Source organism: Coenobita brevimanus, chromosome 100 (genome assembly GCF_032717465.1).
Source record: "Coenobita brevimanus isolate Jiangsu-jjx chromosome 100, ASM3271746v2, whole genome shotgun sequence".
Lineage (NCBI taxonomy): Eukaryota > Metazoa > Arthropoda > Malacostraca > Decapoda > Coenobitidae > Coenobita > Coenobita brevimanus.
In genome coordinates, this window is record NC_137053.1 from 31,858,375 (window position 1) to 31,883,523 (window position 25,149).

Genomic DNA, 25,149 nt, shown 5'->3' on the forward strand with positions numbered 1-25,149 from the left:
TGAAGTACCAGTCCAGTAGGCAGGTGACTACTATCAGGACGGGACCATTTTCCGGACATGCCTTTGTCTCTATTACGTCGGATAGTGGAGGGATTACTGTATTTATCAACAGCCATGTTATCATGTCCTTTGAATATTTTAAATACTTGAATCAGAGAAGGAAAAAGTGGATGTCAGATGAAACATGGAATGTAATTCAGAAAAGGAAAGAGGCTAAGTTAAGAAGTGAAGAACAACATGCTGATGGCCAGGTAGTTGAAGTACTTAGAGCAAAGTATTGGAGTTTACATTCTGAAGTAAAAAGACTCGTTAGACGTGATAAGAGGAAACTATATGATGAAAAGGCGACAGAGACAGAAATCAAATTAAGTAAAAATGACGGTCAGAGCACAAGAGCAGCGTATCAGGCCATAAAGGAGTTAACTGGGACTGAAAAGAGAAGGAAGGAAATACCTGTACGAGATAGAAATGGTAATTTGATGACTAAAGATTTGGATATAAAAGGAAGATGGAAAGAGCACTTTGAATCTGTTCTAAATAGACCAATCCCAGCTGAAGAGGACATTTTGCCAGCCGAGAGAGATTTGCAGATAGAAACAGGGGATATAACTTTGGAAGAGGTAGCAAAATCTATAAAAGAGTTAAAGAATTTTAAGGCTCCAGGTGAGGATGGAATATTCCCTGAAATGCTTAAGGTGGAAAATGACGAGTTGATGAATGCACTTTTGAAACTTTTTAATGTGGCTTGGGATAATGGTGGAATTCCAGAAGAGTGGAAAAATGGAGTGATTATAAAAATACCAAAAAAGGGAGATTTAAGTGTGTGTGGCAATTGGAGGGGGATAACTTTGACACCTGTAGTTGCAAAAGTCTTTTCCAAAATCTTGTTGAACAGAATAGAGCCAGTAATTGATAAAAATTTTAAGAGAAGAACAAGCGGGATTTAGAAAGGGTCGAGGTTGTAATGATCAGATTTATATTGTAAGGCATTTAATGCAACAAGCTAATGAGATGAAAATGCCACTTAACATGTGTTTTGTGGATTTTGAAAAGGCGTTTGATAGTGTTTCACGTGGAGCTATGTTGAAAATTATGAGATTCTATGGTATACCAGAAAAGTTTGTAAATATTATTAGAAGCCTGCATGAAGGTACTTTTTGTAAGGTAATGGTGGGTGGTTCTTTGAGTGATCCATTTCAAGTTAGGTCAGGAGTGATTCAAGGAGGAGTTCTTTCGCCATTGTTGTTTGTTTTGGTTATGGATTATGTTATGAAAAAGGTTGTAAGGAGAACAGGTGCAGGAATTAAATGGAAAGAAAATAAGAAGCTGATGGATTTGGACTATGCTGATGATATTGTACTGATTTGCGGAAGTATTTACGAGATGCAGAGGATGCTCGATTGTCTGGTGGAGGAAGGAGAAAAAGTGGGATTGGTAATAAATTGTGGAAAGACTGAAATTATTAATATGAACGTGGAGAACCAAATCGATTGCGTAATTGGGAATAAAGTGGTGAAGAATGTAGAAAACTTTAAATATCTGGGAATGATTGTATCATCTAATGGATCATTAAACAATGAAATTGAGGAGAGGATTAGACAGGCTTGGCGAGCTGTTGGAATGTTGAAATCTGTTTGGAATAATAAGATGCTTTTGGTACATACTAAAGTGAAAATTTACAAGTCCATGGTTAGACCCATTTTAATTTACGGGCATGAGTCATGGTACAGTACAATTGCAACAGATCAGAAAGAATTAGGATTTGAGAATAAAATACTGAGAAGGATTCTTGGGGTAAAGTGGCAAGACAGAGTTACAAATGAAAGAGTAAGGGATATTACGAGAGTGGAACCAGTTAATGAATATGTGAGACTGTCTCGCTGGAAGTGGCTGGGGCACATATACAGAAAAGAAGGTTGTTTAATACAGGATGTGCCAGAGTGGATTGCTAGAGGAAGAAGAGGTAGAGGTAGGCCGAGGGAAACCTGGTTGAGGACAATGAAAAAAGAAGCAGGAGAGGAGTGTTGGTGGGACCTGAAGGAGATGGCAAGAGACAAATATTGGTGGAGAGAGTTCATTGAGACCCTATGCATCCCGTGGGGTGCCACAGGAAATGATTGATTGATTGACTGATTGAATCAGATCTCCTCGTAACCTCCGTTTAGTTAGAGTAAATAGATTCAGGGCTTCTAAATGTTCCTCATACGGCTTATTTCTCAATCGAGGTATCATCTTTGTCATCTTTCGCTGCACTCTTTCAAGCTTTTCCATATCCTTTTTATAATACAGTGACCAGAACTGAACACAATACTCCAAGTGCGGGCGTACTAAGGAATTATATAAAGTGAGGATGATATTATCGGATTTATATTCAAATGCTCTACCTGCAAATACAATCAATTTAATGGCTTTTTTCACAGCTTCTGTGCATTGTTTGCTTGGTTTCAAATCGTTTGTTATTATAACTCCTAAGTCTTTCTCGTAGTTTACCCTATCAAGTTGGACATTAGTAATACTATAACTAGCTCTTACATTTTTACTGCCAATGTTTAGTACTCTGCATTTGTGAATACTGAAATCTATTTGCCAAACTTGAGCCTAGTTAAATAGTTGATCAAGATCTCTCTGAATTGCCTGCCTTTGCAGTGCTGTATCTGCTCTGTTACCTATTTCAGTATCATCAGCTAATTTTGAAATTTGACAACATAATCCTTCATCAATATCATTTACATATAGATGGACATGGTGGATCCATGGGTAGGTGGGTGAGTGAGTGGATGAGTGAGCAGTGTGGATCTGTGAGTTAATGAATGGGTGGGTGGCCAGGGTGGGTGAGGTGGCTGTGAGGGTGGGTTGGGTGAATGGGGGAGTGGGTGGGAGGGGTGAGTGAGCAAGGAGGGTGGGTATTTTCTGTTCTTCTGAAACCAATAGCCCAATTTATAAAGAAGTGGAACTGTACTTCAAAGTGAAAACAAAATTATCTGAGTATGGTAGGTTCCATTACTGACCTGAGTAAAAGAAATCCGTTGGCAGTGAACCACGTCTGTGGAGCGTGTGCGGCAGGGCAACCCTGGGAGGGTGGAGTGCCCCAGGGGTGGTAGGGGTCATCACACCAGAGGACTGGGAGCACAGTTCAGGGTCATCCACTGAATAACTCTGACTCTCCAGGCGAGATCTGAGAAAACATAACACAGCAATCCTTAGTTTACCCATTACCATCTGTCTCAATATCCATTACTTACCTACCTATATTACCTGATCCCAAATCCCAATAAAGTGATATACTTTGACTGCAGTGGGCACAAAAAAAGAAAACTTTTTTCCTGAATCATAAGAGATTCGTCATTCTGTCTCATACAAAGTTCATTAATTTTTTGCCACACAGGTACAGACTTTCCTTACTTTCCATTGAAACTGGTCTTGGTCTAATACAGGTTGCTTGTTATGTTCCATAGATTACCACAGATACGGGGCATTTTTAACCCCTCGGCTGCAACGTTCCTTTTGAAAGGTCTGATCGACAGGCTGTGATGTTCTTTTAAAAATCCACAAATTGAGCAAAAGTTACGCCCTGTATTTTGGCGCGGGTACTTTGTGTATTCATCCGCCCATGGTTTGGGTTGCCAGGTTGTCCTTTTAGCATCCTCCACACCACATCACGCATTACATAACCACATGAGCCCAGTTTGCTTTAGGAAGTCATGGCGTCTACAGGTGATCCAATGAGTTTGCCCCAGCCCTCAACTTCGCTTGGTGTTACCAAGAAAAGAGGTGCTAGAGGTCATATTCCAAAGAAAAGGAAGTATGCATCTAACAGTGACAGCAATTCTAGTGATTCTAGTGTGAAATATACTGTAAAACCTCTGAAAAGAACAGCATACCACGCTCCAAGTGACACCAACCCACCTATGTTACACCACCATGACTTTCAGACACTCATCAACTTCTAGCCCCTCTAGAAATGTGACTGAACAAATGTAAATAAGTGACAGAGAGTAAATGTCAGTGTAAGTGACTAAAATATGAGGCGAATGTATATGTCTGGCTCAGGCTATGTAAATATCTTTCGTTGAGCTTAGCATTATTTATTACAGTATTACTGAAGTAGTTCTTCACCGTTTAGTATCACATTATTGTATTTTATAATGTTTGTAAAATAATGATTTTGAAGTGCTCAGTGAACCATTCAAGATGATGCAAAGAAAGTGATGCAGTGTGTGGCTGGGAAATAAAATGTGGTGAGCAGCAATGTGGGTGGTGGTGCGTGACGGACAGTTACAGCAACGCAAAAAAAACACCTAAAATGGCGTTGCTTCCACCTCTCTCTACGGCATCATAGGAGCATGTAAACATTCACTGACATGCTCACAGGTAAGAAGAAAAGTTTTGCTTTCTTTTGCATGTTTTCTTTTTTTCTTATTTTGTGTATTAATATGAAAATTATTGCACTGAAAAAGGGTAACTTCTGTATGGATTGCCACAACAGGGGTATTGGTCCCGTCAACTTAACTGCAGTCTGGGAGTTAACATTTTACCTGTGAAATACGTAAGGAACTGTTTATATCACACATATCGTCACCCCAATGAGGTTACTACCAAGAGCAAAACTTGCTGCCAAACTCCAAAATCAAGTTTTACTTTTGGCATAAATTCAAATTCTCTACTGATATGTTAGGTTTGGTTAATTTTAATTGATTAAGTTAGGATTGGCTAGGTTAGGTTAGGTTAGGTTAGGTTAGATTAGGTTAGGTTAGGTTAGGTTAAGTTAAGTTAGGTTTGGTTAGGTTAGGTTAGGTTTGGTTTTGAAGAAAAACTGAACATTTTAAATAGCACACCAACTAGTTGTCATGGGGTGTGACAGAAGCACTGTGTACTGGCAACTTTGAACTTTAGTCTAACACTAGATACATCATGCCACGTCACTTAGTCAATGAGGTACACCCAAGGAAAGTTCCGCGTTATACACTCACTCACTACTTTGAAAGAGTAAGACAAATGGTAGCAAAGCAGTAGCCACCATTCATCTATATGGTAACTGTGTAAGAAGCATGGGGATGGAAGAGGGAGGTGTAGGAACTATCAGCTCCCCCATCTTTCGTCCTCTCTTAACCTCTCCCCTTCCACACAGTGGTACCAGAAATTTGAGTGTCTGGCTACTGCTTCACTAGTGGTTGTCTCATGCTTAAAGGTCCGAACTGGCAGGCATGTGTATAACGCAGAACTTTCCTCGGCTGTACATGTGCTAGGGTGAACATGTGTTAAGTGTACCTGGCAAATTTTCTTCTATCACTTCTATCGTCTGAAATTGGCAACCTTTCAAGGTGGATTTCGACTATGGGGAAAAAAAAAAAAGTCTGCAGGAACCAAATACAGAGAGTAGGGTGACTAGGGCATGATAGTTGCCTTATGTTTCACCAAAAAGTCACAGATATGGAATGATGGGTGAGCAGGTGCATTGTTGTGGTGCAGCATCCAAGTTTTATTTGTCCACACCTCAGGCCTTTTCCTTCACACTACCTCCCTCAAACACTTCACAACGTCCAAGTAAAACTCTTTATTGAATCTGACCATGTGGAACAAACTCACAATGAATGATGCCTTTCTAATTACAAAAGACAATCAATATCATCTTCACATTTGTGCAATACTGATATACTTTTTTTGGTCACAGTGACAGTGTTGCAACCCACTGTGATGGTTGTCTTTTTGTTTCAACATTGTAACAGAGCACCCATGTTTCACCTGTTATGAGAATGTTTTCATCAGCATTCAAACAATCAAACAGCTCTTGACTGACTGTGACATGGTTCTCTTTTTCCCCATCTATTAACAGACACAACACAAATTTTGTGGCAACATGATGTATCTTCAGTTTTTACATTAAAATCATGTGGCACAAACTTTTAAAGATGCCTACTGCTTCGGGAACTTCACAGACAATCAGGCATCAATTTTCACGGATCACAAGATGCCGTTCTCTATGTTATCATCATCTCTTGACATGAAAGGTTGTCAAGATTTGGGATCATCTTCCGTGGATGTTCTTTCCGATTTGAACTGCTGGAACCACTTGTGACAATGTGGATGGTTCAAATAATCCTCCCCATAAGCCTCTTGCAGCATCTGAAGAGTCTGTGTGAAAGTTTTTCCCAATATGACACAGAGTTTCACGGAAGCATATTGCTCTTCAAGATCCCTCATTGTTCAACTTCCAACAAATCACGAAGTACACTAAACATACATTCACTCATGCGCATGTACCTCAATGACTTAGTGACATGACACAATGCAGCTAGTGTTGAACTAAAGATCAAAGTCATCAGTAAGTAGCACTCCTGTCACAATCATGCTATGCTAGCTAGTTGGTGTGCTATTTTAAAAAGTTTGATTCTTTTTGGACAGACGTCGTATTAGATTAGGTTTATTAGGTCAGGACTTAGACTGGGATCTTGCCTGACAGGTATTTGTGCACAATCCAAGATGGTTAAGATAATGTGATCTGGGAAGTAAAACCCACCCTGTTGGGATAAGGTAGGTTATGTCTGGTTAGGTTAGGCTGGATCATTAGGTTTCCTAAGATTTGAATGTCTGATGCACTGACGCATCCCATTGCTGAGATCATCGGTAATCAATGAGTCTAATCAGTTCCTGGCTGCCATGGGTGGACTAGCAGCTTCCAATAATACCCCCAAATAGGCATATTATGATCTCAATGTGGGACTGAAACAGGGGTGTGTAATGTCTCCATGGCTGTTTAATATATATATGGATGGGGTCGTAAAGGAGGTACAAGGTAGGGCAGTGGATGTGGGGGTGGCCCTAATGAATGAGAGTGAGATTTGGAAGCTTCTGGTGTTGCTGTTTGCTGATGATACAGTATTGTTGTGTGAAGATGAATGGGAGTTGCAAGGTTTGGTGAATGGATTTGGGACAGTGTGTAGGAGGAGGAAGCTGACAGTTAATGTAAACAAAAGTAAAGTTATGGTGTTTGAGAGGAATGAAATCACAGAGTGTGCAGTGAGGTTGGATGGTGAGGATATGGAGAATGTGAGTGCATTCAAGTACTTGGGTAGTGTGATGAGTAAGGATGGAACTTTGGGGGATGAAGTACATGAAAGGGTACAGCAGGGAAGGAAGGTTGTTGGCACACTGAAAGCAGTGATGAGAAACAGGGAGGTGAGTATGGAAGTTAAGAAGTCACTGCATGATGGTATTGTGATCCCTACCCTGACGTATGGAAGCGAGGCGTGGACCTTGCAAGAGGGGAACAAGTCAAGAGTGAGAGCAGTGGAAATGAGTTACTTGAGAGGAGCATGTGGAGTGACATGGAGGGACAGGTTGACGAATGAAGAAGTGAAGGAACGTTGTGGGGTAGATGTGGATGTGGTTGAAAAGATTAGGAGAAATACAATGAGGTGGTTTGGACATGTGGAGAGGATGGAGAATGAAAGACTGACTAAGAGGGTGTATGTAGGTGAGGTGGAGGGAGGGAGAGGGAGGGGTAGACCGAGGATGAGGTGGAGGGATGGAGTTGGGAGGTATATGAGGGAGGGGGGGGTGAGTTGGGGGGAGGGGAGTCAAATGGTGGGTGACAGAGTGACTTGGAGGCGTTTTGTCTGCGGCCACCCTTTGCGGGATTAGGGCGTCGGGCTATAGATAGATAGATAGATTTTCTCTACACTTTTTGTAGTACAAAATAACCTGATAACTATCATAACTGTGTTGCATACTGTACCTGTACAAATATTATTTTCCTGAAGAATGTGACATTGTTAGGAGACAGTTGCAATCGCCACGCGCATCTGGTAAAGTTTTGCCCAAATTTCTTAGTCAGGTATAAAAATAAAAATATCTGTCAGCATTGTATACACCTCATTAGTCAAGTAAGTTGGATATGTCTATCACAGTCCATACCGGCTGTGGGAGGGTGTATGCTCAAAATGTCAGAACATCATGATACATAGTGTTCTTCAGAAAGTTTGCTTTATAGAATACCTGTATACATACCTACAGTAAACCCATTTTACAGTGCATTACCCAAATCTGCCAGTATTACAAAGTCAATGTATAACTGCAGACAAATGGAACAGGGACACCAGAGTCTGCCTGGCAAGGCAGGGTGCTCAGTGCTGCTGGAAACAGTGGTTTGAGGCATGGATCTTCACTCCAAAGGGTCACTTGGTTGCCAGGTCAACATAAACCTCAAGACCTGTCTGAATCTATATGTTTACGGCTTGCCTAATGTGTACCCAAACATTTACATATATATAATAATCTACCTATCTATCTATCTATTGCCAGGCGCCATAATCCCGTACCGGGTGGCCATTTGACTTTGAGTTATTTGTTTTACAGGGAGGGGCACGAACCCTCCACCAACCCACTTGACACGTAGGGAACACGTATGGTTTGGTTATATGGTTACCACCCAGCGTTGTAAATGGTTTCTTGGCTTACAGGAAACCATTTGGCTTGTCACTCAATGTAAAGCCACCTGTAACGGAAAGAAATGCAATAAGTAGTGACAGGAAAGATGGGAGAAATAGGAAGAGAGGAGGGCAGGCACAGAAAAAGAATGATAAAGGCTAAGGAAGAAGTAGGCAGCACTACATCAAGTGAGTGGATGATGGTTGCCACCACCTACCACAATATATACTGTTAATAATAATAATAATAGTAATAATAATAATAATAATAATAATCTATCCATCCATCCATCATCCAATCCTACATTGCCACATGAGGAGCGTAAAAGCCTGGGGCTAGGCAATTTGGTCCTAACATTTAAGATGAGAGTGACCAGCCTCACTCATCCCTGAGTGGCATTACGTGAGCAAGAACCCCAACCATCCCTTGGATATTCACCAGTTCAATCCGATTGGAGTGCTGTAATTACCCACTAAACCACCAGGTGCCATAATTTGGTTATATGATTACCACCCAGCAAACTAAATGGTTTCCTGGTGTACAGGAAATTGTTGGGTTTGTCACTCAGTGTAGAGTCACCCACAGGCAGAAGAAAGAGGACAGAATGAAGGAAAGAAAGATAAAAGAGGGAGTGTAAAGTCACCCGTAAGCAGAAGGACGAGGAAAGAATGAAGTAAAGAAAGACAGAAGAGAAAGGAAGGAATAGATGGAGGAGAGGAAAGGGCAAACACCCAAGAGCTGCACTAAATCGAGTGAGTGGATGGTGAGCACCCCCAAATAATAATAATAATAGCCTAGTGAGAGAGGGCAGCATTTGGAAACTCCCTGTACTGTTGTTTGCAGATGATACTGTGTTGTTAAGTGAAGATGAAGGGGAGCTGCAAGGCTTGGTGGATGAGTTTGGGAGTGTGTGTAAGAAACGGAATCTAAAGCTGAATGCAGGGAAGAGTAAAGTTATGGTCTTCGAGAGAAGTGAAGTCAGTTAATGTACAGTGAGGTTGGACGAGAAGGAAATGAAAGATGTGTGTGTGTTAAAGTACTCGGGTAGTGTGATGAGTAAGGATGAAAGTTTAGAGGGTGAGGTGCTTGAAAGGGTACAACAAGGAAGAAAGGTTGCTGGTTCCTTGAAAGCAGTGATAAGAAACAGGGAAGTGAGCATGGAAGTGAAAAAGTTACTACATGACAGTATTGTGATACCAACTCTAATGTACGGAAGCAAAGCTTGGAACTTGTTAGAGGGACAGAAGTCAAGAGTAAGAGCAGTGGAAATGAGTTATGTGAGAGGAGCATGTGGAGTCGCATGAAGAGATAGACTGACAAATGAGGAAGTGAAGATGCATAGTGGTGTGGATGTGGATGTGATAGAAAGCGTTAGGAGAAACACATTGAGGTGATTTGGCGATGTGGAGAGGATGGAGAGTGAGAGACTGACAAAGAGAGTGTACATGAGTGGGGTGGATAGGGGGATGAGGGAGGGGGAGGCCAAGGATGAGATGGAGGGATGGAATGGAGAGGTATATGAGCGAGGGAGGTGTGATTTGGGAGCAGGGCAGTAAAACGGTTGGGGACAGGGCGACATGGAGCCAATTTGTTTGTGGCCACCCCTTACGGGATTAAGGCGTCTGGCAATCGATAGATAGATATAATAATCTGTATCTATTGCCAGATAGCTTAATCCCATAAGGGGTGGCCACAAATAAATCGCCTCCAAATTATCCTGTCCCTGACATTTCACTGCCCTTCACCCAGCTCACACCTTCCCTCATATACCTCTCAACTCCATCCCTCCATCTCATCCTCGGCCTTCCCCCCCCCTCTTCCCCCCCTTCACTTCACTCACATACACTTTCCTCATTAGCCTCTTGTTCTCCATCCTCTCCACATGGCCAAATCACCTCAATGTATTTCTCCTAACGCTTTCTATCATATGCACATCCACACCACAACACTCCTTCACTTCCTCATTTGTCGGTTTGTCTCTCCGTGTAACTCCACATGCTTCTTCTAACCCCTAGGGTATGCAATTCTTCAGCCTTACCTGCCCCCCAGGATGCAAAAACAGGCCTATTTTTCAACTTTCTCAAGGGTTAAAAGTTTTATGCCCGATTTACAGAGCTTCAATTTACACACCCGAAAACGCAAACCCCACCCTCCTAGACCCAATAGTTCCTGAGCTATGGCCCATCACAGTTGATAATAGTTACCCGTCACGGCCCCAGCGAGAAAGAAAATAAGTTGCTCGCATCTGTTTTCTTCACAAAAATACGTACAAAAATCACCAAAGTCAATTTTTTTGGTGTGTGCAGATGTTATAAACCATTGTAATGTGCTTAGAAAAAAATAAAATGGTGACAAACCCCCCCAAAAATATGATAAATAGTAAAAATTATCCTCCCCTCCTCTCCCCTCCCCATACCTCCAATCCCCTCCCTCCCCTTTCCTTCCCTCCTCTCCTCTTTCCTCCCCTCCCCTCGCTTAACTTCCCCTCCCCCCTTCCCTTCCCTCCTCTCCTCTTTCCTCCCCTCCCCTTGCTTAACTTCCCCTCCCCCCTCCCCTCCCCAGTGAGCTGTCAAATCTAGCTAGGGAAAATGGTCATGAACCCTCTAATAAGAATATGATAAACAGTACAAATTATCCTCCCCTCCTCTCCCCTTCCCATACCTCCAATCCCCTTCCTCTCCTTCCCTTTCCTCCCCTCAACTAGTCTCCCCTCCCCCCTTCCCCCTCCCTCCTCCCCTCCCCTCCGAGCTGTCAAATCTAGCTAGTTTTTGTTTCGTTTCTTTTCGTTTTTGAAGACTCCAACATGTTTGCATGCGTCGGCATAAAATAAAATATCTTTTTCGTGTGGGTTTCGAATAAAGACAGCAAAAATAATTGTGATGTGCATATCTGTATGCAAAGACATGAATATATTACAGGTAATGATTCAAAAACACGCACCATAATGCGTAATAAATATGCAATATTTGAGGCTGGGGATGTAAAGATACTGCATGCTACAGGGTGAGGGTGAGGGTAGAGGGTTGGGGTGGGGGGTTGGGGATGGTGGTGGGAGGTGGTAAGGCCAGGAGGGAGAGTATGGGGATGGAGGGATGGGAGGAGACCACCACAAGATACAAAGGAAGGGCACCAGTGGAGTACAGGGACATGGAGGGAGAGTAGGGGGGAAATACCCTCCCCCAGTCATAAGGGGATCCACATGGAAGGGGGGGATGCAAGACGAAGGTGTGGGAGTGGTGGTGGTGGTGGTAAGAGTGGTGGGAGGTAGGGTAGCAACAAGGTAGCAGGGTAGAGGGACGTGGCGAGAGGGAGGAGGGGGTACACCCCCCACCACCTGGGTACAGGCCTGGGTCCCTCCTCCGGTGTGTCCAACACTTAGTTCTGATTGGTTAGATGCCATCTGCATCACAGTTGGGGTGGAACCAGCTGCCGCCAGTTTTTTGTGGATGTTACAGGATCAGTGTTGCTCGTCCTTTTGAGAAATTGCGCAAAAAGCCCGATTGATGAGATTAGTACTTTAGGGTTAAATAACTCATTTCCACTGCTCTCGCTCTTGACTTGTGTCCTTCCAACAAAATCCAATCTTCACTTCCATACATTAGGGTTGATATCACAATAAGTTAGTTGTTTTCCAGGGAAGGGGCACTAACCCTCCGCCAACCCACATGTTGACACGTAGGGAATACATATTAGTTGGTTATGAGGTTACCACCCAGCATATTAAATGATTTCCTGGTTTACAGGAAATCATTTGGCTTGTCATTCAATGTATAGTTACCTGAAATAGAGTACCACTACAATAAGTGAGTGGATGATGGGTACCCCCACCGACCACAATAATAATACACGCAGACCCCGAGATATGATACCCCTAGATGCAACACCTTGGCATAACGATGGGGGTAGAAATACCACCCTACCCCACCAAACAATGGCCAAACCCCAGTATAACTTTTTTTTTTTTTGTTTACCAATTTTGATAATATTTTAGACTTAAATTTTGTGTTTAGGCTGATTTATAAACTAATTTTAGACTCGGATTAATGTGTTTTAGTCGTGGGTGGGGTGAACATTGTCATTTGGAGGTACAGTTTACTAAGTTTTTATTTTTTTCCAGCCTTATTTTTGATGATTTTCAGATTTTATTTCTAGGTTTAGGTAAATTATAAACTGCTTTTATTCTTAGTTTAGCTTGTTTTAAAGCTATTTGGGGGTTTAGGTTAGCTGGAAACTTCTTTTTGACTCATGTGAGTGGACTTGGCTGGGGGGCAAATCCTAGGCTCAAAAATGCATCCCTATAGTTTACATGTTAAATCTACCTCGAGATACAATGCTCTCCCCAGCGATGGGTTTTTACTTAACCCCTTACCTGCGGGCCGTGATCCAGGGATTTTTTAAATCACCCGGGCTTTCAAGTGCGGTCTTGTATCACATATAGTACTGCCAGTGTGCAGCTATAGCCAGCGCTGCTAATACTGCTAGTACTCGCATCCAGTGTTACCAATTTAGCCATTTTTCTGTGTTTGCCTAACCTCCCCACCTCCACTCCATTACCCCCTCCCCCGCCTAGCTACAGCCTGGCCACGTAATGCAACTCCCGGCTGGTTTTTTCCATTTGCATTTTCCATTGAAATGTGCCCTATACCCTATTCTCATCCTAAAAAATATATAAAATATATAAAAAAGGTAAGTCAGAGAGCTGCTATCCCCGCAGCAGGGGCACGGCGCAGCCCAGTCATCCCCGCGGGTAAGGGATTAACCAATTGCATCATTAAACCAGGGTATACCTGTAATATTAATAATAATAATAATAATAATAATAATAATAACAATCATAAAAACAATATTGTAATAATAATAATAATAATAATAATAATAATAATAATACAGGTCTCCATCGTTTTACGATTGGTATGCGTTTCTAGAAAGGCAATCGTAAACCGAAATATCGTAAAGCGAAATTAAGGTTTAATGGGAGAAATAGGGATGCATTCCTAGACTCGTGTAAAAGGAACCCAAGACCCATACAAGCAATCTAATATGCAATAATAATGATGATGTTTTATATATTGTAGAGTCGTGCTTGTCTCCCCAGCTTTCTTAATGTTGACAGCAAGCTTTATAACAGTCGATACAATCGACTGTGTAAGACTCATGGAACGAGCGATGGAGTTTGCCCCCTCACCTACTTCGTGCCGCTTCACAATACTGTATTAAGCTTAGACTCCAGGGTTAAGGACATTCTTGCTTTCTTTGGCTTCATATCACCAGCACCAGATGTTGCAGGGCGTTTACAAGACATCACGGTGGTGGCAATAGGGGTGCAAAATATGAAGAACAGGAGAAATAGTAATATCCTGGGCACTGATTCACACAGATGCACAGAGGTTGTATGCTGAACAAACAGGCGGATGAGACTGGCAAAAGCGCGGGACAGTGTTGCCAACTCCGAATTTCAAAACCTGCTAGGCTGGACTCAAAAAAATGCTAGATTTTCACAAACCTGCTAGATTTTATAATATTGTCTATTATATAAAACTTACTAAGAAAACATTAATTCACACAGTGTGAGAAACTAATCAAGAGTTAAATGTTTCATAATTCGATACAATTAACTTGATTACTTCAAGAAAAAGAATAATAAAAAATACAATTGCCTTCATTGTTCCTTGGACACATTAGTCAGTATCGAGATCTGGCTATACAACAGGGCATTCCATTTGTATGGAAAAATTACACATGGGAAGCCGGAGGTACTTACCAGCTCATGCTGAAGTTAGTCATCAATGCATTTGAAAAGAGAATACATGTGATTTCCAGACCTCGATAAATGAAGATGTGTTCTAGGAATACTGAAAGCAACAGTACATCCATCACAATCATAGCTGTAAACTGATTCACCGGGGGCAGAAACCGACTCACCGACGCTCAGTATGACCGAACTGACAGGAAACAGACGTGAACATGAACCAATGAACGTGAACTGAACATGGGCAGTAGTGTAACATACGTACATGCTTTCAAGTGGGAGGCAGATTGATTACAAGTTCATTAATTTTATTCGTTGAATTTGCGAGACTGCAAACCGTCAGACGAGTATGCAATCCCGCTAGCCACTAAATCAATATTTTACCAGCAAAATTACAAACGAAACCTCCAGATTTAGCAGGGAAACCACTATATTGGCAACACTGACATGGAAAACTGTGTGCGTGGGGCAGGTATACCACGCAACTCTCAGCTGATTTGCCTGTGAAAGCGGGATTTCCACAGGCCCAATCGTAAATGCGAGGGAGCCCAATCGTAAAATGAACATTTGGTACTAAAAAATAAGGATCGTAAATGCGAAATATCGTAAAACGATACAACGTAAAACGAGGGAGACCTGTAATAATAATAATAGTCATCATCATTAGTGGTAGGTGATGGCGACCAGCATCCACTCACTTGATGTAGTGCTGCCTACTTCTTCCTTAGCCTTTATCATTCTTTTTCTGTGCCTGCCCTCCTCTCTTCCTATTTCTCCCATCTTTCCTGTCACTTCTTATTGCTTTTCTTTCCATTACAGGTGGCTTTACATTGAGTGACAAGCAAAATGATTTCCTGTAAACCAACAAACCATTTACAATGCTGGGTGATAACCATATAACCAAACCATACGTGCTCCCTACGTGTCAACAAGTGGGTTGGTGGAGGGTTAGTGCCCCTCCATGTAAAACATATAACTCAGAGTCAAATGGCCACCCCTTACGGGATTATGGCGTCTGGCAATAGACAGATTGATAGATCATCATCATCATCATCATCATCATCATCATCATCATCACCATCATCATCATCCAATCCTACGTTGGCCCATGAGGAGCGTAGGAGCCAGGGGCTAGGCGAGCTGGTCCTGACATTTAAGATGAGAATGACCAGCCTCACTCATCCCATGGTATTACGTGGTCAATAAACCCCAACCATCCCTTGGATATAAATCTTCACCGGCTCAATCCGATTGGAGCGCCATAATTACCCACTAAACCACCAGGCGCCTATATTTGGTTATATGGTTATCACCCAGCGTAGTAAATGGTATCCTGGTGTACACAAAACCATTTGACTTATCACTCATTGTAGAGTCACCCACAGACAGAAGAAAGAATGAAGGAAAGTAAGACAGAAGAGGGAATGTAAAGTCATCCGTAGGCAGAAGGACGAGGAAAGAATGAAGGAAAGAAAGACAGGAGAGGATGGAAGGAAAGAAGGATGGAGGAAAGGAAAGGGCAGACACCCGAGGGCAGCATTACATTGAGTGAGTGGATGGCGGGCACCCCCACCTACCACAATATAATAATAATAATAATAATAATAATAATCCATCCATCCATCCATTATCCAATCCTACATTGCCCTATGAGGAATGTAGGAGCCCAGGGCTAGGCAAGTTGGTCCTGACATTTAACCCCTTCTTTACCGAATTTCTGAAATGTGTACCCCTGTACTCAAAATGAAATTTCGGCAGCAAAACCAAATATGATCATGAGTACTAGGGTACTCACAACCATTATAGCTGCCTGTTGAGCTTCCTCTTCCTCAGTTTGGGTGCTTTGTGATCTCATGTGTGATGACATATGGCAACTCTGTCACTGATGCCGCACTCCCCTGCCATATGCCCCAGCCATGCTCTTGCCATGGGGCATAGTTTTATGAAAATGACTCAGATATGTTGTATAGGTCAATGTACCCTATATATTTTGACTTTGGTATATAAAATGCCCTATAACACATGATATTATATAGCCAGATAATGCTTCTTGGTAAGGGGACTCTCGCTAGCTTAGTAACAGTGGTGGTACCGCAGGAAAGTGTGTGGGAGCACGCCATAGTGTTTTTCAAGCAGCCGCACGTGTCAGTGCTTTTGGATTTACTTCAGTGCCATGGCATCCTATGGCAATAAATCTGACTTGGATAGTGACTCAGAAGTGTCTGACGATAACGAAACACAATCTGACATAACTGTGAGCGACTCTGATGAGGAGTATATGCCCGAGAATGACGGTGAAGTGAGCGATAGTAGTGGGGAAAGTGATACTGATTCTGGTATCAGTTTGGCCTTGAAGTGCATCACCCCTTCCCCCACCCACTTTTGACCTGTCTGCCTCCTACCTCATTCTTCATGGATCTTCTTCATACGTACAAGGTAAACAATACAATCATTGTTCTCCTCCCTATTCATTGATTTACATCTCTATCTACTATATTTATCTGTATATTGTATGTTTACTAAATCGGTTGGATAGACATGTAATATTGTCATGTACATTATTTTAACATATCATAAACACATCTCGTGGTCAATATCTACTTACCAATACAAAAATAAATAATATAAAGCAAACAGAAACGATGTAATGATAAAACAAAAACTACCCCACGAAAGAGCCACGCCTGGGGGAAATTTGGTTTGGCAAGGGGGGTAGCTGAGTGGGGGAGCGGGGGAGAATGCGGTAACGAAGAGGTTAAGATGATTGACCAGCCTCACTCATCCCTGAGTGGCATTACAAGAGCAATAAACTCCAACCACCCCTTGGATATAAACCTTGACCAGTTCAATCTGACTGGAGTGCAGTAATTACCAGCTAAACCATTAGGTGCCAAAATTTGGTTATACGGTTACCACCTAGCATAGTAAATGGTTTCCTGGAATACAGGAAACCATTAGGCTTGTCACTCAGTGTAGAGTCACCCACATGCAGAAGGAAGAGGAAAGAATGAAGGAAAGAAAGACAGAAGAGGGAGCGTAAAGTGACCCAGAAGCAGAAGGACGAGGAAAAAATGAAGAAAAGAAAAACAGAAGAAGATGAAAAGAAAGAAGGATGGAGGAGAGGAAAGGGCAGACACCTGAGAGCAGCACTACACTGAGTGAGTGGATAATAATAATAATAATAATAATAATAATAATAAGAGTAATAATAATAATAATAATCATAATCATAATTCTATAATAACAAAAAAATAATAATACAGTATTAATAATTATAATCATCATCATCATCTTAATACTGTAATGATAATCCACCCATCCATCATCCAATCCTATGTTGCCCCATGAGTAGCATAAGAGCCCAAGGTTAGGCAAGTTGGTCCTGACATTTAAGATACCCCTGGGGGTAGGGGGGGTTTTCAAGAATACTCCCCCAGTATCCCTGCTTGTCGTAAAAGGCGACTAAAAGGGTTGGCGGAGGGTTAGTGCCCCTCCCCGGAAAACAACTAACTAAAAAGACAAACAATAAGCCTCGGACAAGGACTGACCAAAAGATGACGACCAAGGACCAGACAAAGGACATGGTAATCGGAACGTGGAATGTAAGGGGAGCGAATGATGAGGTGAAAGAGAGAGAGATTGTCCAGGTGCTTGAGGGTGCGAAAGTTGATGTATGCGGAATAACTGAAACGAAATGGAGAGGTGAGAGAGTGAGAGAATGGGAGTATGGATGGGGTATATGTGCAGGAGTAGGTGAGAATGAGAGGGCAAAAGATGGAGTATGTATAGTTGTGAGTAAAAGATGGAAGAAGAGCATAAGACAGTATGGATCAGTTGGGTCAAGGACTGTGTGGGTAAGATTGAAAGTTGGAATACAAATGTGGGCGATTGTGTGTGTGTGTATGCGCCAATGCAAGATCATGCAAGCAGAGTGAGAGAAGAGTTCTGGACAAATGTGGAAGTGTGCATGAAACAGTCTGGAAGGAATGAGAGAGTGTTTTTGATTGGTGATATGAATGGTAAATTAAGGAATGTGAGGGTGGATGGAATAGTTGGTGAGTGGGGTGTGGCTGCTGAGATAGATGAGAATGGCAGTGCATTAGTGGACATTTGTGCTGGGAGGGGGATGGTGATAGCCAATACCCTCTTCAGGCACAAAATGATCCACAGGTATACATGGCGAGTGATGAGAAGGGTGGGTGGTGAACTGAATGAAAGGAAGGCAATGATTGATTACGTGCGTGTGGATGAAAGGATGCGAAGATGTGTAATGGATGCAAGAGCTTATAGAGGTTGGGGGACAGGACTTTCTGACCACTACTTGGTGGTGGCCAGAATCAAGGTCCAATTAGGATGGAGAAATAGAAGAAGGCAAGGGCAGGAAGAAGGAGTATTTGTAAGGAGAGTGGAAAGGTTACATGAGGATGAGAAAAAGGCAGAGTATAAGAGAGAAGTGAAGGAACGATTTGGTAAATATGAATTGGAGCAGATGGGGGACGTGGAAGGTGTGTGCAGTATATTTACAGAAGAAATATGTGCAGCATGTGATGTGGTGCGTGGGATGAAGAGAAGACGGAGGGGTGTGCAAGGAACAGCGTGGTGGAATGAAGAGGTGAGACAGGCTGTGGCACAAAAGAAGAAAGCATACAATGAATGGATGAGAAATAGGGGCATGGAAGAAGTTGAGAGGCGGAAGAGAGAGTTATACATAGAAAGAAAGAGAGAGGTGAAAAGATTAGTAAGAGAGAGTAAGAAGAGAGCAGATGAGGAATTTGGAGGGAACTTGAGTGTAAAGTGAAGGGACTGTAAGAAAATGTTCTGGAAAGAGGTGAAAAGAGTAAGACAGGGTGGAAGTGAAGTAAGCAGAGGAGTGAAAGATAAAAATGGTAGATTACTAATGGAGAAGGGAGAAAAAGTGAGCAGATGGAGAGAACACTTTAAAGTATTGTTGAACATAGAGGATGGAAGTAATGCGAGTATAATTGGCTGGGGAATGGCTGGGAGAAGGAGGGAGGTGAGAAGACAGGAAGAAATCAGTAGGACAGAAGTTGTGGAAGCAATGAAGAAAGTTAAATTGGGGAAAGCCCTAAGAATTGATGGAGTGTGTGGTGAAATGCTGAAGTACTGTATGGGGGAGAGATGGTTGTAGAATGGATGTGGAAAATGTGCAGATTGGCCTGGGAGGAAGGTAGAGTCCTGGAGGATTGGAAGTCAAGTATAATTATTCCCTTGTACAAAGGAAAAGGGGAAAAAGAAGTGTGTGGTAATCATAGGGGGATCTGTCTCCTTAGTATAATAGGAAAAGTGTATGGTAGGATACTTACTGACAGAGCTTGAGAAAGAACAGAGGAATTAGTTGGAGAGGAACAGGGAGGCTTTAGGAAGGGAAGAGGTTGTGTAGATCAGATATTCATTCTTAGATCTTTAATGGAAAAGTTTCTAGATAAGGGAAAGAAGTTGTATGCGGCTTTCATGGATTTGGAGAAAGCATATGACAGGGTGGATAGACAAGGATTGTGGAAAGTATTAAGAATATATGGAGTAGATGGGAAGTTGCCGAATGCTGTGAAGAGTATGTATGATGGTGCTAAGGCTGCAGTGCGTGTGGATGGTGAACTGAGTGAATTTTTCTCTTTGAAGGTTGGGTTGAAACAGGGATGTGTCACGTCTCCATGGTTGTTCAATCTGTACATGGATGGGGTAATAAAAGAGGTACAAGGTAGGGTAGTGGATGTTGAAGTGGCCCTGGTGAGAGAGGGTAGTGTTTGGAAACTCCCTCTACTGTTGTTTGCAGATGATACTGTGTTGCTGAGTGAAGACGAAGGAGAGCTGCAAGGCTTGGTGGATGAGTTGGGGAGAGTGTGTAAGAAACGGAATCTAAAGGTGAATGTAGGGAAGAGTAAAGCGATGGTCTTTGAGAGAGGTGAAGTCAGTGAATGTACAGTGAGGTTGGATGGTGAGGAATTGGAAAATGTGAGTACGTTTAAGTACTTGGGTAGTGTGATGAGTAAGGATGGAGGTTTGGAGGGTGAAGTGCTTGAAAGGGTACAGCAGGGCAGTGATAAGAAACAGGGAAGTGACCATGGAAGTGAACAAGTTACTACATGACAGTATTGTGATACCAACTCTAACGTATGGAAGTGAAGCTTGGAAGTTGCTGGAAGGGCGCAAGTCAGGAGTGAGAGCAGTGGAAATGAGTTATTTAAGAGGAGCCTGTGGAGTCACATGGAGAGACAGGCTGACATATGAGGATATAAAGAAGCGTTGTGGTGTGAATGTGGATGTGATAGGAAGCGTTAGGAGGAATACACTGAGGAGGTTTGGCCATGTGGAGAGGATGGAGGGTGAAAGACTGACGAAGAGAGTGTATGTGAGTGAGGTGGAGGGGGGAAGAGGGAGGGGGAGGCCGAGGATGAGATGGAGGGATGGGGTGGAGAGGTATATGAGAGAGGGAGGTGTGAGTTGGGAGCGGGGCAGTGAAATGGCGGGGGACAGGGCGACGCGGAGGCAATTTGTTTGTGGCCACCCTGAACAGGATTGAGGCTTCTGGCAATAGATAGATTGACCAGCCTCACTCATCCCTGAGTGGCATTACATGAGCAATAACCCCAACCACCCCTTAGATATAATCCTCCACTGGCTCAATCTGACTGGAACACCGTAATTACCCACTAAACCACCAGGCGCCATAATTTGGTTACATGGTTACCACCCAGTATAGTAAATGGTTTCCTGGTGTACAGGAAACCTTTCAGCTTGTCACTCAGTGTTGAGTCATCCACAGGCAGAAGAGGAAAGAATGAAGGACATAAAGACAAAACAGGGAGTGTAAAGTCACCCACAGGCAGAAGGTCATGGAAAGAATGACGTAAAGAAATAATAATAATCATAATAATAATAACAATTCCATTTTGTGTAATGCTTGACAAGTGGGTGCATAAGAGATGTAAGCGGTGCAATTGTAACCATCTAAAATATATATTTTTATATATATATACCAGTACTGTATATATATATATATATTTATTTATTTACATACAGTAAAACCTTGATATAACGGACTTCAATAGACCGGAATTCGCTTTTATCGGACTTGAGGAGCTACCGGACTAAATTCCTATGTATTTGAAAAAGTCTGATAAAGCCAGTAGTCCGGACTGCCTGACCACTTCGGCTATGTTCACCACAATAAGGTAAACAAAAGACATGGTTATCAGTGCACAGCACTGTATTATTATATATATTATCCTATTTGATTAATGTAGTGAAGTCATAACACAGTACAGTATCACAGTGGATGTCCAAACAACTTAAAAGCCGTTCAAGCAATCCGGACTAATGTCTGATATATCGGAAAAAGTCAAGATTAGCTGAGGGAAGTCCGGATGTCACTTTTATCGGAATTTCGCATTTTTCGGAATGGTTTGGGCCCCAAGTAGTCCATTATAGTGAGGTTTTACTGTATATATGGATTGCAACAATGTTTCACAGTTTGACCCATGAGCTGAGAGAAGAGTAACTTTCTCATTTCATATGAGGGAGTAATATTTATATTATTACAAAATAGCCTTAAACAAGCATCTGATATATATTAGATCACATGAATAATGTGCAACAATGGAATAAATGTGTAAGCTTTGAGAATTTTATTATACTATTTCCTAAAATGACATAAGCTTCACCAGATGTCACTACTTGCACAGATTAGATCTGGAGCTGGCTTGGACCAGCAGAAATATACCCACTGGCAGAGGGAAATGCTACCATTATTTCCTAGCTTATTTGCTTCAGTTTAGTTGCATGATATAAAAGCTTCAACTCTAAATTAAATGAGGTTTCCTCTCGTATTTTTTATTTCCCAATCTTCTTCATGTATAAAAGTAGGAATCTAACAACCAAGGTGTCTAACAAAGATTCTGTCACTGGGCTTCATCACTCATTATTACATTAACCCTTACACGCCCGGCGTCGGTTGGGACTGACATTAAAGCGGTGGATGCTTACCGACAGTTGTCCATAGGAACCGCAAATGCAATCTCGCCACAGTTTGAATTGGCCGCCATTTGATCTTGTCACCAAAGGGTAGGGAGAGAGTTTTACCACCCAACGCAAGTCCTGATCAGCCTTCTCTTTGACTAAGCCAGGTGCAGAGCGATGTTATAAGAATATGCCATTCCCATCTCATGTGGATCCCTTGCCTCATCCATCCCTGCCATGCCTCTGCCCAGGATACTTAATATGCGAGTGATATGTTTGTTTGTCTGTATTATATAAGTGATAATGGAAGTTCAAAGCTCTTAAGTGAAGCTGAGTTTGTAAATATCTTGAGTCACCCTAGCAATAATGAAACAAAACCTAAGTTACACCTGCTGAAAATGTTTTGGGTTAAACTTATGTATTTTCCTTGGCCCTGAAATTATTATGCAAAATATGTAATAAAAACTGTAAATGTGATATCAAGTCCAAACATAAGTAGTAAAGTAAGTGTTATCACAAGCCAAGGCTGCACGCACACACACACACAGACTCCCGCTTCGAGTGCCAAAAGTTACTCATCTTCTTCACATCCCTACTCATTGGCATGACCACCTGCAGGCCTGGTGATGCTTTCATTTGCAAGAGGAAGAGTTGTTGAGTAATATGGTCTATAATTTGCTTCCCTAACTGCTATACTTTCCAAGATATGAGGGTTTGAAAAAAGGCTATTTTGGGAAATATGCCTGTAAGGAGAGGGAGATGGAGCCAGAATAAGCCCAGTGTCAAGGGGTGTTGTAAAAATTGAATGCAGCTGTGGCACCATATCTGTATGCTGTACCAGCCATATCTCTTTACACCACTCATACTGTCATCATCCTCATATGGTGAAAAACTTGCAGTCTCAGGCCTTTAGTATTGGCTTTCTTCATCCATCCATCCATCATCCAATCCCTTGTGCCTCATCTTGTGCTTGGGGCCTAGGGCTTCGCTATTTCATCTCAACATCTGATACAAAGGGTGACCAGTCTCACATGCTCCTAATGGTAATATGTGTGGAATAAAACCCAACCACCCCTCAGGTAAAAACCCTTACAGGCTACAACAAGTTGGAACATCTTAATCCACTAGATCACATAGCATCATTTGGTTATGTGGTTAGCACCCAGAATACAGTGCTAAATGGTTTCCTGGGTTACATAAAACCATTTGGATCATCAGTCACCCAAAGGCAGTACTACATCAAGTGAATGGGTGATGTGTGCCCCACCTACCACAAGGCTTTCTATACTAGTCAAATTAATGTCACATTGTACATGGACATTATTCATGTAGCCAGTCCATCTAGCACTATGCCCTGGCTCACAGAAACCAGTCCTCTACAACAATAGTCTAGATGCTAGTGCACAAATCAGTAATGAACATATACACACTCATTCCACTTACACAGTTACAACATACTTTGCTCTTACTCCACATAAGAACTCAAGAAGATAACTGCAATAACCAGGCTGATGCTAGGCAGCTCCCATAAGAGTGAGTAGACTATGACAACAAGACAAGGGCAGTAAAGAAGGCACTCCCCACCCACCCAACTTACAAATTGAAAATGGCAAGAAAAACAGAAAAAAAATCACAATTTGCTACAAGAAAATGGCCATGGAATTTTACAGGACTGGACCAATAAACTATAAATAACCCTACTATCATAGTGAAGCTTAGCTAACCACTGACAGGGACAAGTTTAAAATGTTCATGTTTCAATCCCTTCCTTATGATGATGTCATATTTTATTTCAGTCTTGGTTCTTACACATGGCGTTATTCACTTGAACCCCCAAAGACCACAGTTCTCCCACCCTGTCTGGACCCAGAACCGCAATAAGGGTCCACTTTATCAACTTTCACCATGGTTAGGTGACCCCCGCTCCCCATTCACACCACTCCCAGATACAGTACATGCAAGTGATCACAATTTGTGGGGTAAACAGGAACCAAGAAAAGTGTATATTTCACTCTCATATCTCTAATGGTTATTGGACCATCAACCACCAAAGAACATCAAAAATAAAAATAGTGACCCCTTGCGCAAAGAGAAAAAAAAAAATTGAACCAATGTAAATTTTGGTCTCATGGATTTGAAAAGCTTGATTTTCAACACTAGAAAATGTATATTTCACTCTTGTATGACAGGGTGGATAGACAAGGATTGTGGAAAGTGTTAAGAATATATGGAGTAGATGGGAAGTTGTTGAATGCTGTGAAGAGTATGTACGATGGTGCGAAGGCTGCAGTGCGTGTGGATGGTGAACTAAGTGAATTTTTCTCCTTGAAAGTTGGTTTGAAACAGGGATGTGTCATGTCTCCATGGTTGTTCAATCTGTACATGGATGGGGTAATAAAAGAGGTACAAGGTAGGGTAGTGGATGTTGGAGTGGCCCTGGTGAGAGAGGATAGTGTTTGGAAACTCCCTGTACTGTTGTTTGCAGATGATACTGTGTTGTTGAGTGAAGACGAAGGGGAGCTGCAAGGCTTGGTGGATGAGTTTGAGAGAGTGTGTAAGAAACGGAATCTAAAGGTGAATGTAGGGAAGAGTAAAGTGATGGTCTTTGAGAGAGGTGAAGTTAGTGAATGTACAGCGAGGTTGGATGGTGAGGAATTGGAAAATGTGAGTACGTTTAAGTACTTGGGTAGTGTGATGAGTAAGGATGGAGGTTTAGAGGGTGAAGTGCTTGAAAAGGTACAGCAGGGAAGAAATGTTGCTGGTTCTTTGAAAGCAGTGATAAGAAACAGGGAAGTGAGCAAGGAAGTGACAAAGTTACTACATGACAGTATTGTGATACCAACTCTAACGTACAGAAGTGAAGCTTGGACGTTGTTGGAAGGACACAAGTCAAGAGTGAGAGCAGTGGAAATGAGTTATTTAAGAGGAGCCTGTGGAGTCACGTGGAGAGACAGGCTGACGAATGAGGATATAAAGGAGCGTTGTGGTGTGGATGT

The 25,149-nt window shown here is 42.1% G+C and overlaps 1 protein-coding gene across 1 annotated transcript in view; it reads right to left on the reverse strand.

The window, feature by feature from the left end:
* Positions 1 to 25,149, reverse strand: part of LOC145414620 (uncharacterized) — a 784,070-nt gene that overhangs the window by 18,826 nt on the left and 740,095 nt on the right. The window contains exon 16 of the mRNA XM_080284146.1: positions 3,009 to 3,175. Coding sequence (XP_080140272.1) covers positions 3,009 to 3,175 — 167 coding nt within the window. The remainder of the gene's footprint in view (positions 1 to 3,008; positions 3,176 to 25,149) is intronic.